Source organism: Rattus norvegicus, chromosome 14 (genome assembly GCF_036323735.1).
Source record: "Rattus norvegicus strain BN/NHsdMcwi chromosome 14, GRCr8, whole genome shotgun sequence".
Taxonomy (NCBI): Eukaryota; Metazoa; Chordata; class Mammalia; order Rodentia; family Muridae; genus Rattus; species Rattus norvegicus.
This window is the reverse complement of record NC_086032.1, coordinates 32,568,215-32,584,529: the sequence shown is the minus strand read 5'-3', so window position 1 is coordinate 32,584,529 and position 16,315 is coordinate 32,568,215. Positions and strand designations below refer to the sequence as shown.

The 16,315-nt window shown below is 44.8% G+C and overlaps 1 protein-coding gene across 2 annotated transcripts in view; it reads right to left on the bottom strand.

The window, feature by feature from the left end:
• Positions 1–12,499, bottom strand: part of Kdr (kinase insert domain receptor) — a 43,174-nt gene extending 30,675 nt beyond the window's left edge. The window contains exons 1-7 of one of the 2 annotated variants that reach the window (XM_063272878.1): positions 12,148–12,499; positions 8,448–8,541; positions 6,416–6,612; positions 3,033–3,163; positions 2,640–2,808; positions 2,024–2,163; positions 863–1,040 (exon numbers count right to left, since the gene is read on the bottom strand). In XM_063272878.1, the coding sequence (XP_063128948.1) occupies positions 863–1,040; positions 2,024–2,163; positions 2,640–2,808; positions 3,033–3,163; positions 6,416–6,612; positions 8,448–8,541; positions 12,148–12,214 (976 nt within the window). In that variant the 5' untranslated portion in view covers positions 12,215–12,499. The remainder of the gene's footprint in view (positions 1–862; positions 1,041–2,023; positions 2,164–2,639; positions 2,809–3,032; positions 3,164–6,415; positions 6,613–8,447; positions 8,542–12,147) is intronic. The other variant, NM_013062.2, reaches the window with a different exon arrangement.
• Positions 12,500–16,315: the final 3,816 nt, after the last annotated feature.

Here is a 16,315-nt window from a genome sequence, read left to right as displayed (position 1 = left end):
CCTGTCTGACTTCTCTGGGTTCCAGGTTTACATATATCAAATATTTCCACCTGGATGTTTAATGGGCATCACCCAAGAAACACATTCTACATTGTTCTCTGTAACCCCATCCAGTCCCCTTCATTTAGGGATGCCACTGTTCAATTGCTTGTATTAAAAGCTCAATGTCTACTTTTTTTCACTGTCAATGAGTCAGCCAGTAAGTCTTGCTGATTACACCTCAGAATATAGCCAAGACTTTGTCTCTTCTGACAACCACCCCCAACCCTAGTCCAAGCCTTCCACCATCTCTCCCCCGGATTCGAACTATCAACCTAATCATTCTCCCCTCCTCTCCCTTCACTTCCTTACAATAGCTTGGTGATAGATCACTTGCCTAGCTGCAAGGTAATCCTATAAAAGCGTAACTCTAGTGTACATAAATTATTTAAACTGAGACATATACATGGATGGTAGGGTATACCTGAAAAACTGGGTGATTTATTGAAAGCAGAAAGCACTGAATTGGGATTTCCCCAATTTGAGAAGCCCATGCTTATTTAAGTAAGCTTCTTAATCTTCCTTATGGTAAACTGAAATCTTTAAAAACATGCCCTGGCACTTGCTAGCACTCCACTTACAGTAATAACTATAATCTCAGAAATGGCTACAACAAATAGTACCTAGTGAGCACTTACAATGGACCATTTTAAAGTTGAGATTTTGAACCCAAGTTCTTGACTCTAAAGGTATGCTGTTGGTCTCTAGGTCTTGTATCCTCATTAACAGAAACTCAAAAATACCTTGTACAAGGTAACCTAAATTGATGAAATGCATCTCCCTCTCCCAGACCCAGTGTATTATCAAGAAGATGGTTCCTTACTATGAACTCGGACAAATGTTTTATTTTTCTTGGTCATCAGTCCACTGTACGCTGTGCAGGTGTATTCTCCTTGGTCACTCTTGGTCACACTGTCTATGGTCAAGGTGCTCAAAAACATCTTTGCCACAGTCCCAGGAAGGGATTTCACATCCCGGTTTACAATCTTCTTATGCTGATGCTGAGAAGCAAGAACCGAGTTTAGTAAATGTGCACAGCCCGGCAGCACATGCTCCAATAGCGAGGAAATGTCCGATAGCTTGATTGGACTGGCGAGTCAAGCCCTGCCGCCCGGTGAACACAACTGTTATTAAATAGAGACGACAAACAGCACATCGACCACATGCATATTGGGATTTGGGAGAAATGAGTAGAAGTTGAACAATGTGGAGCTGAGGGAGGATGTTGAAGTCTTCTTTACCTAATGAGAATGAGGTGTGTGTGTGTGTGTGTGTGTGTGTGTGTGTGTGTGTGTGTGTGTGTGGAGTGTGGAGCCAAATACACCTGGTTAAAGAGAAATGTTAACTAACTCAGGTCACGGAGAGAAAAATAGATCAAGTGCTTTAGAGAACGGAGAAGGAATGCCAAAGGGTTAAGACCCTGGTGGGGACCAACATGCACAGGCCAACTGAAGCAGAGTGGGTTGGGTCTCCCAGCATAACAATCTTTTCATGGATGCTATGCAGTCGGTCACAGTCCTATATAAAAGTGTGGGTGGACTAGTGTGTGTGTGTTTGTATGTATGTGTGTGTGTTTGTAGGTATGAGTGTGTATGTTTGTATGTATGAGTGTGTGTGTGTGTGTTTGTGTGAGTGAGTGTGTGTGCTTGTAGGTATGAGTGTGTGTGTATGTGTGTGGAGTGTGTGTGTTTGTAGGTATGAGTGTATGTTTTTATATGTGTGTGTGACTGTGTATTTTTGTATATAGGAGTATATGTGTATGTTTGTATGTATGAGTGTGCGTGTTTGTATGTATGAGTGTGAGTATGTATGTTTGTGTTTGTATATGTGAGTGTGTGTGAGTTGTGTGTGTATGTGTGTGTCTGTGTGTTTTAAAGTCTTTATAATTTATCTGTCCAGAGAGGACCCTATATCTCTTAAGAAAACTTCATTAGGGTTTATTATCCAAGTATTCAGAGGTCTGGCTTTGTGTTGTCAGGGTTACCTTTGAGGACGGGAATTGCCAGCTGAAATCAAGCCCCACGTTGAGCTCTGTTCTTGCTGTACAATTTAAGACAAGCTTTTCTCCGGCAGATAGCTCAATTTCATGAGGGGGGCTCAGGACCACATCATAAATCCTATATCCTGAAGCACATAAATGATAAAAACAGAAAGTAAGATGGAAAAGAAATCTAGGACTTGGCACGCACCTTTTAAGTGGCGCAGAGCGTGTGACATCATTTTCCTCGGGGACCTCACTGCTTCTTGATGGCTTTAGGAAAGCGGTTTATAATGATTTACAAATCACTGTCTTCAGCATTTCAAAGATGTTGTAATAACCCAATGAATAATAAAATCTAGATACAATTAAAAGAACTGGTGCCAAGCAGTACTCTGACTATTGCAGTTTTTATAAAATGAACTCCTTTTTTCATTCTTGGTCTTGGCAAGAAAGGAGAAACCCCAGTTGCAATAGTTTGTCTGGTAAAGAAGAGTATTTGGAAAGAGTTAACCATCCTCTGAGCTAATACCTTTCCCCGTATCCCTTGCACCTTGCTCTCCAGGATACTCATGTAGAAAGCTACTCTTTAGTGTACGGTGGAAAGGAAATATTCACTTACCTACAACCAGAACTATGTACATGATAGACTGATACGTTTCATCATTAATCTTTGCCTCACAGAAGACCATGCCGGCATAGCTGATCATGTAACTGGGGATAGTAAAGCCTTTCTCGCTGTCCCAGGAAATTCTGTTTCCATCCGGAACAAATCTCTTTTCTGGATACCTCTGATTAGCAAAAAGAGAGACAACAAATATTTAACCCAGCACTGTCCAAATTTGATGACCAATGAAGGACCCATCTTACTTCTAAGAATGTAAGAATGTGCTGTTTGCCCTCCCTAAGGGACTTTGTAACTCACTGTTGGAATGGTTTTGAAAGTGGGAAGCTCGTCTCCAAAAAAGGGTTACAGCAATGGACACATGCGGTGACTGAAAAAGAGGCAACTCACAGCACAAAGTGACACGTTGAGGTTTGAAATCGACCCTCGGCATGGGATCACCACAGTTTTGTTCTTGTTCTCAGTGATGTACACGATGCCATGCTCGTCACTGACAGAGGCGATGAATGGTGACCTGTGATCTAGAAGAAAAGGGAATTCTCCCAGTGAATTATTAGCAAGAGAATTAGTAGCCTTGGGTCCGTGAACTCTAACTGAATAATGGAATGACTGTCGTTGACAACTTGCATGGACGAAGACAGCCACAGGCTAGTCTGCACATAGATATCCAGCTCTAAAGATGTGGCCAAGGAAGGGCAGAGAAACACAGAGAAGAGGGGGTGAGAGACAGAGACAGAGAGACAGAGAGTCAGAGATGGAGGGACAGAAAGACAAAGAGAAAGAGAGACACAGACAGAGACAGAAAAGAGTAAATGAAAACTCCAACAAGGTAAATTAATGTTTAACTTCTTCCACATGGAGTATTAACAAGTAGAATCTATTTTAATAGCCCATGCTTTACAAGACTTTTTTTATATAAAATAAAAAAACTTCATTTAAATCCATATACTTAAACTCTGAGTTTTATGATGCTAAAAGTTCATGTTTTTCATTAGGGAAATAATGTAAATGACTAACAAGAAATTAGGATTTTTAAACCAAGAGAAAATAACAATCAGATGATTCAACCATTCAAAAGAATGATGTTTATATTATCGTAAGTCTGTGGGGTCTGTAGATAAGAGTCTTTATAAAGTCATGTTTCATAGCCACTACATTTAGTTCAAGATTTAGCCCATATGAATATCCACAACAATGAGTATTAGGAAAAATGCAATTCCAACAATTGAGATGAAAGCCAGAGAGATTTTGTTATCTTTCAGACGCCATTCACACAGTACTAATACGTGGCTGGGGATTTACTTCATCCCCTAGAGACAGAACACATGGTCTGGAGCCACGACTTGAAATGGCAGAGATAACATCTCACCTCCTACCCCCCACACATCTGGTCAAGCCTTTGCAGAGGTGAAGAAAGAGTTAATGAAACCAAAGGGAAGAAGAGTAACTAATTCCTTTCAACAGCAAAAACCTGATTTCCTCCCCAGCTGGAAAGCATAGAAATCCAGCTAGCTTCGTTCCCCACATGCCATCATCATTATCTTGCATGGCCAAGGCCAGCTTCCTGGCTCCCTCCACTGCTAGATGGGTCAGAGGACTGAGGAAGTTAGAGGGGACATTAGAGACCTATCCATGGGGAATACTACATTCAATGCTTTCTTTCCTGTTGTTAAATTTCATGACACAAACTCAGAAAGCTAAGCTGAGGCAGGAGCAGAATTTTATCATTTATCCAACGTCACCAAGTATACCAGCAAACGTGCTAGTGACATGTGCTTGCTGCCCTGCCCACCCTCCACGGACATGTTAATGGATATGACCTGACTTGCTTCATTCAAAGCAAGCCTTGGGAAGCTAAATTAACCACTTGACTTAAGACTAAAGCTATGCTGTAAGCTATTTCAGTAGCACTGAAGGGGAAGTAAACAAAAGAATACCAAACAACCACGCATCCTCCCAAAAATAAAACATTTATTGTAACCCACGAAATGACTTTTCTCATGTCTCCAGGTTTCCTGACTCGGGGAGAAGGAAGTAACAAGATATTGTAGGAGAAGCTCATCTTGAAGCATTTCCAGACAGGCTGGGAGCAGGAAATCCTTGCAATCTTCTGAGAGAGCCACGTCTCCCAAGACTGCCGGATCAAAAGGAGCCAGGCATTCTCCAAGGTCTGAGCCTTGTCTCTCTCAGCTCTGCAGGGTAAGGAGGGGAGGCACAGAACTCTCTCTCATACTCTGCTTACCCCGAGCAAAAAGAATACCTAATCACGGGGAAGCTCAAGAGCATCATGGGATATTTGAATATGGCCTCTGTTCTCCTATACACTGACCCTACTGAAATGGAAGTGTAGATATGCAAGTATGGTGCCCTGGTGAAGCACCTTCCTGTCTGGTAAGAGTGGCTTTCGGGGAAAAAACTCAAAGTCATTTTCACCTGCCTCGGATCCCCTGAGATGTAAGGCTACATACAGATGAATAAATACATATATAGATCCATCCTTCTCTGAAAGAAATATAACATGGTATGCCAGTGTCAAATATAATGTAACTCAGGGCTGGAGAGATGGCCCAGCAGACAGGAGCACTGGTTTCTCCTGCAGAGGACCTGGGTTCAGTGCCCAGCATCCACATGGTGACTCATGGTCATCTGTAACTCCAGGTCCAGGGGATGCAGTGCCCACCTCTGACCTTCATGGATAGCATGCATGCATACATTACCCATCTATACATGCAAACTCTCACGCACAAAAAAAGAATAACAAAGAAATCTCTATGTATAATGCAGCCTATATATTCCTGAGAAGCACATGCTATTACAAGCATCTCGGCAGTGAAGAGAGGTGTTTCCCAAGAAAAGGTGGTGTGCAATTTTTAGAACATAAAGGGGATGATGAGTCCCGTAAATCCAGAATACATGTTGCATTTTAATTTTACTATAGGATGCTAAGTTACAAAATCTCGATTATATCACAAAACTAACCTCTTGATGTAAGACAAAAGTTAAATTCCTTCGACTTGAAACTAAGGGTGTCCTGTGAGCCAATTCTACATCTTTAGCCTTTAAAGGGGAAGTATACAAAGGAAGCTCAAATAGCAAATTATCACCTCAAAATAAAATACTTCTCTGTCCACAAAGACTGTTCATGTCTGCAAGTTTCATCTCCATGGAGTTGATCCCAAGCCCTCTCAGCTCACACAAGCAAAGACAAGACATGCAGTCCAGAGGGGTTCTTTTGAGTGCAGTGTTGTGCTTTGCACATGGGTATGTGAATTTTTTAAAAATAAAGTGGTAATTTGGAAAGGAAAGATCTTATGGGGGAGGGAGAAAAAAAAAGACAGACTCTAGAGTCCTTGGCTATTTCCCTATGCATTCCTACAAAAACCTCCTCCCTGCTACAGATAACCTATCTTACCACATAAACCTCTCTATAATTCACCTCCAATCTTTGAAAACCTCATCTTCAAAGATCCCAGAGTCTCAAAGAGCAGAAGACATTTTATGAGTCTCTATAGCTCTTGGCGGGTCACAGGAGGGAATCACAGAGCTCCGTAGCAAAGGAACTAGGGCTGACCTAGGCAGAGAAGAGAAGTGCAGCTCCAACCCAGACTGCTGGTGAGTCCTTCTCCAAGGAAGCCTGGGAGAGAGGCTTTTCTATTCCTTTTGGGAAAACAGCTTTCCTATCAAGCCTCTTGTTGGACTCAACTCTTCTTGACTCAATTACATTTATGACATCAGAAGCAGAGGTGGGAAGCACATTCTAGCCCACCACTTACCTTGAACATAGACATAAACGATGGAGGAGACATCGGTGTCCCGATAGAAGCACTTGTAGGCTCCAGTATCATTTCCAACCACTCTGGGAACTGTGAGTGTCTTGCAGAAGATACTGTCGCCACACTCAGTCACCAACACCCTTTCCTCAGAGTCACGCGGAGTGTTGGGCCAAAGCCAATCCAGGTCCCTCTGTCCCCTGAAAAAGTATTCCAGGAAGATATTAATGCAACACTCCCTTGCCACGAGGCTATGATTAAGAGAACAGAAGATTTGGTTTTTCACACACATGTAAACTACTCAACAGACACCTTCGAGTTGATAGACACTGATGACAGACGTTCTGCAAGGACATGCCACCAAAGAACACACACTCTGTTACAGAAATCACCCACGTGGTCGTGTGTTTTCTATTAGTTCACTCATTCATTCTTTCAATGAATATTTTAGGCAATATATGATTGCTAAGCATTATTAAGGACAAAAAAATGGATCCTTTTTAAGGGATCCAGGATATCAAGCCCAGCGGCAGAGTAGTTGGCCAGTGTACACGAAAAAGAAAAAATTCAGTGCCCTTCTGGAACTTAACTCTAGACGAGGGAGATAATACAATTAAAAGGTACAGATTGCTGCGTAAATGGCGGTGATTTCACACTGTGAAGGAAAATATAAAAGAGGCAAAGACAAGGGCAGAATGCGACCAAGCTGGCCCTATGCATTCCAACAGTAAATATGAAAGACAGACAGGGACCGGGGCACATCTGGAGCATTGGGAGAACGGCAAGGAAGCCAGAGTCCTCATGTGGGTATAAGCAAGGGGGAGTAAGAAGTTAGCACACAGAGAGAAGAGGCTCACAGGGCCTTGTGAGGGCCACATCAAATAGACATTACTTTTATAGTTTCCATTCTCCACAAAGCAAAAGTTAGGTAGTCAATGAGTGAAGCAACACGACCAACTGAGCCATAGAGCTTAGAACTTGCACGATATCACAGTCCTTTGTTCAGTGCTTGAGGAATGTCTCTGCAGTCTCCAGAGGCGGGGTGAAGCCTTTGCAGGCCTTAAGTCACCTTTGTGTCTGAGAACAGGTAGATGAAAGTCTCTGGAAATGCCACGACTTAATAAAGATAAACGATTCCTGCTATGGCTTTCTGTTTTTGTCCCCTGCCCCCTGCCCCATGACTAGGCATTGGTGACTTTTGTAGACCTTAGACGAGGGGCCAGGTTCTCTCCACATGCAATGATCTACACTAGACCTGAGTTGTTCTGTGGACTGCTTGGTATTTTTCAAATATGAGGCAACTGCGACAAGCTGCCAGGGCTCCTCTTGCCACCAAGCACTCTTCTCAGATGGCACCATTGCCTGGACCCATCACCATCCCCAACAAAACACGCTATTCTGCACACAGGGCCTTCATAAACAGTCACACACCCAGCTACACCTCCCCTAGGTTTCCTTTCTTGCCTCTTGGTGGAAAAGTAAGAATCAAAGGGACTTCTCGATGGCAAGTGGGAAAGAGGCCCTGGGACATCAAGCCAGATTATGAAGGTCCTGGTCTGAACAGGACAAATGGTCAGGAATATTACTGGCTCGAGATTTAATTGCTAATAAAGACAAAATTTCATTTGTAAAAAACAGCTTTAAAAAGGGTCCAGAAGCCATTCTGGGTGACTTGAACATGGCTAGAATTTTAACTCTATTCATAAGGATATCTCTTTTGCTTTACTAACTTATCAATAGTTGTGAATGCCTATTGCGTGTCAGTTTCTGACCTGTCTGCACGTGCATGCATGTGTGTGCCAGGGCATGTTGTATCTGTGTAAAATGGTTGTACATGTTGAAAGTAGCAAAACAGTACAAAAGTCTGAAGAGACTTTTCTCATTGTTTCGTTATTAAATGAGTTCTTAGAAGTCTCATGACTTATAAACAATTGTAACAATACTATTCTACTCCTGCAATAATGGAAATTGTTGTGACCGCAGTAAACATTGAGTCCTTTCACACAGGAAATCTGGATCAAAAAGGAATCCTTACCTGCAAGTAATCTGAAGGGTTGTATTTGCCAAAATTGTAAGTATGTCTTTTTGTGTGCTGAGCTTGGGTGGATGGAGGGAATCGCCAGGCAAACCTAGAAACAAATTAGATAAGAGTTGGATCCAATAGGAAACCCTCCCACAAACAATGCACACTCCAGGTTTTAAAAGGCCTCTTCAGCAATTCATTGTATAAAAGTGGGATTGACTTTGCCCATTCCCAGTAAAAGTTCACAGGCTCTGTCATAACAGGAAGAATGGGCAGATGGTCACAGACCAACACAACAGTTCTGCAATCCACGGCACCAGGGTGGAGTTCCTGTTTTCCTGTGTTGCCAACTTCAAGGTCTTACAAAAGGATATGGGATCCTGAAACCCAGTGAACCCCCATCTGATGATCTCAGGCCCTTGGGAAAGGACCCACTGACATTTCTTGTAAAGCATAGGATGTGCAGATCTGACTAAAATGCTGATTAATGAAAACCCCGGAGAGATCTCTCTACAGCTCATCTCCATACCCCCAAAAGGGACAGGAGCCACTGTGACCCTGTCCCATTGTCTTTTATCATGCTGTGCACCAGACTTCCTTTGGGAACTGAGCTATAAAGGCAAAGGTAGTGGCTCCCAAAGACAGCTCATTTAAATGGAAGAAGAGAAACATCTCCCAAGTTCTCGCTTACATGCATATTAATAAACTCGGAGCAAAACTGAATGAGCCATAGCTGGGGTCCCAACTCATTAACCAAAGCTCTGTGGTCATATCAATACAAAGCTGGAGGCATATGACACTTGTTACCTGGCCGACTGAAATGCATAAAGGCATCGTGAGAGATATGCACCACTGCAGGCCATTAAATAGCGAGACAACTAGTTTTCAGTCAACTAACCTGCCAAGTGCTACCGGCTGCCTAAAAAGCATGAGAAAAACAGAAGTTGCCCACCACGTTAAAGGGCATCAAGATCTTCCACTCTCCACTCAAGACGTGAGCTGCCTACCGTGCTGGCACACACCTGGAAGCCCAGCATTCTGATGAATGAGACAAGAGGACGGCAAGTTCGAGGCTAGCCTGGGCCACACAGTGAGACTCTGTCTCAAAAGAAAAAGAATAACTAATTAATACCAGGCAGGGCTCCAGGCTTTCTAAGCCACCCTGACTAAGAACAGATGACTCCTCAGGCCTCAGCTGGCATTGACAGTGTTGGGCAAATGAGTGAGCGGGAACAAATATGAGGCCACTAATGCAGTATGAGCAAACAGCCAAGGCAAACACCCGGTGCCGTGACACTGTGGCCCTCTGAGAACAAGCAGAGCAGGCCGTTCACTGACTGTAGCGGTTCTCGCACACCTGCACAGATGTGCATAACGGTCTACAGCAATTCCACCCTGAATACACCCAACCTAACCGGATGTACATATGCTGCTGATATAACCGTGGATTTATTCATTAATTAACATTTTTCAAACGCTGGAAATTAAATGGCATTTAATGAATCTCAGAAGTTAGTTGGCATTGTTAATAACTCGTGTGTGGACTGTGAGTCTGAACCTCATGGTGTGTTTATTCCTAGACCAACAAATAGGGGTTTTTAAATGGCATCGAAAGTGACTGTATCACAGGTGCTCTTGGTCCCCCCCACCCCGAGACGGCTACAGAACTGAGCAATTATATTCAATTAACCGGCATAATATTTGTCCATATCAAAGAAGTTACTGTCCCTAACATAGGCATGCAATTAAAATGTTCATAGACAAGCCTTTGAATGATGGAATCTTACTTTGTTTGAGAAGTGGGAGATAAAAACAATTTGTTTGATAAGTAGATTTTAAACATGACTGAGCAGCATTAACCTGAAGACAATCACTGGCTACACTCATGGGGTGAACCCATTATTCAGGCAGATGGGTGAGGAAAATGTGGTAGTAAGCTGCGCCCACTCTACCACCACAGTAAGTGACCTTTATTCTTCAGTGGGGAAGCGAATGCAGAGCCTGAGCGCTCTACCGCTGATCAACACGCTACAGCCACTCAGAGCCGCGCTACTGTCTCTGTCATAACACACAGCCATAGATGCTCTTAGAGGGCAGGCGCATTAGCTCTGCTCATCTGTAAAAGATGCCCCATTCCCGAGACACCAAATACAGCACCATAGTATCCAAGGGATGTGTCTGCAATCAAATCTAGTCAACGAGGTTATCGATAACTGGAGATTTACATCAATGGCTAATGATCCCTCTCCCCCTTATTAAACCTCATTCATTTTCAATGGCAAGTTTGGGTTCTGTTCTTTAGAAAGCTCCTTCTTACTGTAAGAGGTACATATGCTGCTACTCAATAAAAGCCCTTTTATGTTCAAATCCGATAACCAACATTAATTAATTTGTGCACTGTTATCCTTCCCACTCAAAGACCAGAAGGAAAAACAACAGCGGCTCTGTCTCTAGACTCCGATGGCACCAATTATGGTCCAATCCAATTAAGAAAGTCACACACTCCAAAAGGGCAACCTCCGTTTAATTCAGGGAACCAACCAACGGGCTACTGTTAAACTGCTACACTAGGAACACTCCAGGCTTCACAGCAACTCACTTCGCTATGGGACCCAGGGCAAGCACGTGTTCTAGGCTGCCTTTCTCGTCCCAGAAAGCGGGAGAGTGAGGCCTTGTCAGGAACAAATGGGCACCCATGATGGAGTTAGCCTGGTGAACCAAGTCATTATGAGGAAGATTCAATAACTGTAGACAGATGATCCTGGCGCTGTACGTCAGCGCCAGTGCTTTTAAGGCATGCGATTTTCTTCGGATATAAGGAATGTTTCTGCAGAATTGACTTTTTTTTTTTTCTGACTCTCCATTCTCCAATGGATGGAGTCTGGGAAATCTGCAAACTGTGGCTACAAAAAGAAAATGAGAGAGAAATAGAGGAGGAAGAGGATGAGGAGGAGAAGAGGGGAAGGAAAGGAGGGAAGAGAAGGGAAGGGGTTGCACAAAAGCCCAAGAGCGAGTGAGAGCCTAACCTTGAAACACAGGGCATCTTTAAACAGTAAAAATGGCCTATATCTAGGTGCCAAACTAAAGAGTTTCTGAAACTTTCAGAAACTCAGAGTTTACCCCAGGACCAAACACTTTGGAGTAGTAAGTGGAGAGTTACTTTAAGATACCTGGAAAAGCTACCATAGAAGAAGCCGCTTCCTCCTGCCAGCAAAGTGGCATTCTGCACCAAAGAAAGTTGGGTAGGAAAGTGTTGCTCTGTGAAGAGCGCACATAGTGAGCTTACCCGCTGGAGCTAAAGCAGAGCGGAGCGGGAGGCTGGTTCCCTGCTCCACTCAGGGCAGCAAGCAACAGCCTGCGTGCTCGATGCCAGTCAGGCCGCCCGGCTTGCACTGGCTTCCCGGCATTTGACTGCCTGTTCCTGCCAGTGGGAGCATCTCCTGCCCCGGCGCAGGGCGCCTTCCCACTCCCGCCTACCCAGCGCCAGGGGTTGTGGGCTCCGCAGGACACGCTCCAGCCAGAGCCCGGGGGAGATTAGAATCCTGGCTGAGTCATTTCGGAAGAGTCTTTGAACCTCAGTTTCCCGGTTGGTAAGTGAAAGAACACCAAAGGACGGGTCTCTAGAGCTCTCCGAGTTAGGTCCTCTTCTCTGTTATCCCCACTCTCCGCCCGCACCCTGCTCCACCTTACTTCTAAAGAGTGGGCTCCTTACCCACAGAGGCGGCTCGGGTCTCCACGCAGAACCACAGAGCGACAGCTAGCAGCGCCCTGCTCTCCATCCTGCACCTCGCGCTGGGCACAGATGCTTTCTCGGTCCCTGGCCGGCAAAGAAGTCACAGAAGCGGTACGCGCTCCTGCAGTGCAAAACCTGGGAAAGCGCAGGGCACCGGCGCCCTGGCTCCAGCCGCAGCTGCAGCAGTGTCGGCGGACACGGGTCAGCCAGGTTATCCCGGCTGCAGGACACAATCTGGGCTTTCAGTCGTGCGGAGTAGCGTTCCGGGCGATCTAAGGAGACACAGCCTACTCTCTTGGGGTCCTGAGGACTCAGTGCAGAGAGCCAGCGCTGGCTAAACACTAGAGAATGGGGGCGGGGTCATTACCGGGAGGGGTGGGGACTCCCTGCGTCCGGCCACGCCCCTCGCTGGATACCAGGTTTGGGTTTCCCGGTTTCCCACGCCCACTCCCCCACTACCCCGGAACTGTGCCGGGCTGCAAGTCCCATCCGAGAGCAAATCTGGACGCAGCTCGGATTCTGGTGGAAGTAAAATGTAGCCAATAAGGGGCTCTGAGACACTTGCTGCCCCCCAGCAACCCGGGAAGCATCACCAGAAACGCAAGACCGGCTGCGCCCTCATTAGGTGCCTCCAAGTGCAGAACTCTCTTCCCTGCTGCAGCTGAGAGCCCCAAGGGACCAAACCTCCGCTTGCAGGTTGGAGCATGAAGATAGGAACCCTGGACCTAGATGTATCTGGGGCACCAACTTTCAGTGAGTTGGTCAGTACTTGGAAGTTTTGTTTAATGGTGCTCTGGCCAGTGCAGCCATAGTTTTAACTCCCCCGCCCCCCGCCCCTGCCCCCCGCCCCCTTTGAACGCTTTAATTAAAAGATAGGCTCTTATCCAGGTTGCCAATGCCCCTACTGTTTTCTCGTCCATCTGGCAACTTTAGATCTTTTGAAGTTACCTGCCTAGCCCTAGAAGACATTTCGGTTGTGAACTCCTGCCTGGCTTTGTCCAGATAACTGCAGCAGGAGATCCAGGTTGCTGAGGGTGATCAGGGCTCCAGGGCAGCTGCACAGAGAAGAGCGCCTATCCTCCTCCAGTGGCTGCTAGAGTGCTTTCGTCTACCCAGCTCCATGGCCATGGTTCCCTACAGAAACTTTGGCCAGGTTCCTTTCCAAAGCTGACCTTTCAGCCAAGATAGGCTTGGGGGGAGAGAAGGGAGCATTTTCAGGGGTGTCAACTGTGGGAGCAGAAGCGAAAGCGGTCCCTGCGTGAACAGTTTTTTTCAACTGTGTGGCTTTCTTTCCATTCCTTCCACGCCTAGGAAATGACAATAAATACCTTGTAACAACTTTTACTCCTGGCATTTATAATGATAGTTTAAAGGACAGTCTTTCAGCCGGACAAAGGGATAAGATTATTGTCTTTACATCCAACCGAAACTACACCGATGTGCGCCATTAATGAAACACGATGCTTTTCTTTTTTAAAGAAGGGAGATAAACAGTGATTCTCCTTCATCACGAACCTGCCTGAGCCTGAAGTGTGGTGCCAGACGCAGCTGTCGAGCCCAGGAGGCTTTTCAAAATCCAGGTTCACTATAAAAATGTTTCAACACATTTACACATATACACCTATAAGGTGAAATTAAGCTTGAAAAAATATGGGAATGTTTTGTGTGGGCATTTTCCTTTTAGTGGGGACATGCACAGTCTATGCACGTTTCGGTGTGTATACTGGGCTCCTCTTCTCAGGAATGAAAACTCCATTTAAAAGTTGTTTGGCGTCTTCTTTCCCTTTACGGTGTACATGGACAACATTCTGAAGGTTCTGCCTGGTTCTTCTTATCCGCGTTCCACTGTGTAGGTGTACTCTTATCTAAGAGGTATTTATTTGTGAACAGGGTAGACCACTTAAGGAAACTTCTCTTGGGTAGAGTAAAACAAACTAAAACAAACCTCAGAAAAAGAACCAGGGAGGGCTGTCAGATTTGGGTAAAGGGAGGGAAGATGGATTCTGTCTTGGAGAAGGTAGAGTTTTCTCCATCCCAGTGGCCAAACAAGGCTTCTCTTGAAGCCTTATTTACAATGCTGAAAACTTCCCCTTCCACGTTTGACTTAAGAAGACAGTGTCTCCTCTAATACAAACCAGAACCTGCAGGCCCATGGTAATAGCCCCATTTAGAACTCCTAGAGGAAATGGTGCATCTTTGATGGCTATGGTCCCCAAATTCAACAGGATCTCCGTGAAATCTGTCTCCTATACTCCCTCCCACACACACTGAGAAATACTCTGCATTTTGTTGGGTTTATTTTTAAAGACGAGATTTGCTTTGAAAAGGAAGAAGGAAAGGAAAGGGGGAGGGGAAGCAGAGGGAAGGAGACAGGGATGGTTCAGCTTGTGAAGTTGCTGTGCAAGCATAGAGAGCTGAGTTCGAGCTTCCAAACTCGCATTTAAAAAGCCAGATGTGGTGCCAGCCATGTTATCCTGATGCTGGGGAAGGAGAGATATGAGGATCCCTGAGGTCCACCAGTCCAAGACGAGATCAATCAGCTGGTGACCCTCAGGCCAGTGAGAGGCACTGTCTCCCAGCTGAAGCTCTTGAGAAATGATACTCAACTATACCTCTGGCAGATGATCTACCTCCATCGAAAATGGACCTCCACCGAGCATGAGTGGGCGCGCGCTCGTGTACACACACACACACACACACACACACACACACACACACACTCACACACACACTCACAGACACTCACACACACAGACACACACACACTCACACACAAACTCACAGACACACTCACACACACAGACACACACACTCACACACACTCACATACACTCACACACACTCACACACACACTCATACACACACACACACACACACACTCGTTCAGTAGCATTCTCTGTTTGGCACAGTCATAGATGAGCAGTAGGAAGTGTCATGAGCAGTTCCCAGAAAGATCACGCTTTTATAAATTCCAGGAAGTGCTGGCTGCAAAGGTAGATGGGAAAGAAGGAATCTTTGCATCTTACGTGTTTTTTTTTTTTTAAAAAACAACAACAACAACTTCACTCTCACAACTAAAATGTGGCATGCTACCCTTTTCTAGTGGCTGCTGTGGTTTTGGTCACTGTCACCATTAATCACAAGTTTGCATGGCACTTCCTCATGCTTGCTTCGTTTAAGTGTTTCCCCAAGTTTCTGTTTAGCAGGGCACGTGACTACCTCCCTGGCAAGGTGGGCTGTTTATAAACTGAGCACACTCATAACTATCGTACTTTGCAAGCGCTCGAGGGCCATTTCCTTTTCACTATCGAATTTCTTTCTGTTCCCAAGATTATTTTACTCTGTGTACGGTTTACTGCTTTAACTTACAACATTTCTTTTTTTAATGTTTGAGAAAAAGAAGGCTCAGTTACCTGGAAGTCAGACTGGCTTTGCGTGTTCCATTAGAGTTCGAGTCTACTCATAATACTTTACAGTGTGATGAATGTTTGAATGACTTCCCATCCTTCACGTGAAACAGATGAAGTGGTTCTCATCCCTCGCTACCTGTAGAGGAAGAATCTTGGTACTAGGGCAGTGTACTCATCACCAGGCCCTCTCCTATAGTTAATGTGGAACTTAAAAAAAAAGATAAATCGAAATTTTAACATAGAGTTCGAGAGATGCTTCCGCAGTAAGGGTTCTTGCTGCGTTTCTACAGGACCCCAGTTTGGTTCCCGGCATCCACACTGGGTAACTCACGGCCTGTTCCTACAACTCCAGAGAATCTGTTGCCTTGGTTTCTATGGAAACACACACACATGCTCACTGGCACTCACATACACACAAATACGTAAAATAAAATATTTTTTACTTTAATCGAATATATAAAAGATACAGGGAATTTAATCGAAAGTCTGTATTTCACCAGAGAAGGAGGCCAAAAAATGTGAGTACCCAACCTTTGAGCAGACACGCTCTGAAAGCTGAACCTCATCTTTCATCCCTTGAGACAAACAGGAAGGTAGCAAGCACTATTAGCAGTCTTGGGGGCAAAGGAAAAAATTATTCTTGATGTTAAGAGAGTCTTCTCCCTCCCTTCTTAGATCTGTGCAAAAGGAAAAAAAAATAGTTACATCAGTTTTCTAGATCAAGTGCAATTTTCTT